Source organism: Penaeus monodon, chromosome 29 (assembly GCF_015228065.2).
Source record: "Penaeus monodon isolate SGIC_2016 chromosome 29, NSTDA_Pmon_1, whole genome shotgun sequence".
In the NCBI taxonomy this organism is placed as follows: Eukaryota; Metazoa; Arthropoda; class Malacostraca; order Decapoda; family Penaeidae; genus Penaeus; species Penaeus monodon.
The window spans coordinates 34,103,908-34,104,685 of record NC_051414.1 but is presented as its reverse complement, the minus strand read 5'-3'; the positions used below and the strand labels follow the sequence as shown (position 1 = coordinate 34,104,685).

The window sequence follows — 778 nt, the reverse complement described above, 5'->3', positions numbered from 1 at the left end:
TTTAGTCTGACTCAGAAGTTTATTATTAAATTCAATGGCAACTAATCAGTAATTCACAGGGTGAGTTTTATATACCCATGAATGCTCTTGCAATCAAAGTACAAATATGAAATCTATAAACACAATAAATTGATAGCTAAACTGCTATCTAGAAATGAATGGTCCTTATATATCTCTGCCCTAGAAGTTTTACATTTCTTGACCTGTAATACTTTATGTCATATGAAATTACTTATCATCTAGATGCTGGACCATAAGCACACTAAAAGAAATAAATCACCAAAAGGCTTACCGACACATAATTTGCATTTATGTAATCCGACCCCTCTTCGTCATCTGTTGACTGCAGTTTGAAGCGTGAGTGGTCATAAGGCAAAATGTTTGTGAAACGATTCTTGGGCCGATTGACAGGGAGGTCAGCAGCGTTGTGTGGGATATCATGACCAACATGTTGCAGAGCTCTATATTCTTCAGAGAAGCGGTACTCGGAATCGGCAGACATGAATCGGAAGTAGGCCACGAAGTCTTGCAGGTTTACAGGTCGACTGAAGAAAAAGAAGTATGTTATTTTGAATCGTCATTACTGATATATACCCATGGAGGTGGTCTAAGTCCTGGCTTTATTTCCTGCTGAAGCTCCCCCTGGCTGTTAGTTGGCATGTGTGGTCCAGGTTGGGGAAGGAAAGACATGCCCTCTCCGCCCATTTGAATACAAATAAAATGATGTATGATAATATAATTCTGTTTCATTTGCTCGTGATTATATTACAGGCACAAA

General features: G+C 38.8%; 1 protein-coding gene across 1 annotated transcript in view; it reads right to left on the bottom strand.

Moving 5' to 3' along the window:
* LOC119592197 (tyrosine-protein phosphatase 10D-like) overlaps positions 1-778 on the bottom strand; it is a gene marked incomplete at its 5' end in the record, with an annotated part of 14,889 nt that overhangs the window by 5,803 nt on the left and 8,308 nt on the right. The window contains 1 exon segment of the mRNA XM_037941030.1: positions 293-545. Within this exon segment, the coding sequence (XP_037796958.1) occupies positions 293-545 (253 nt within the window).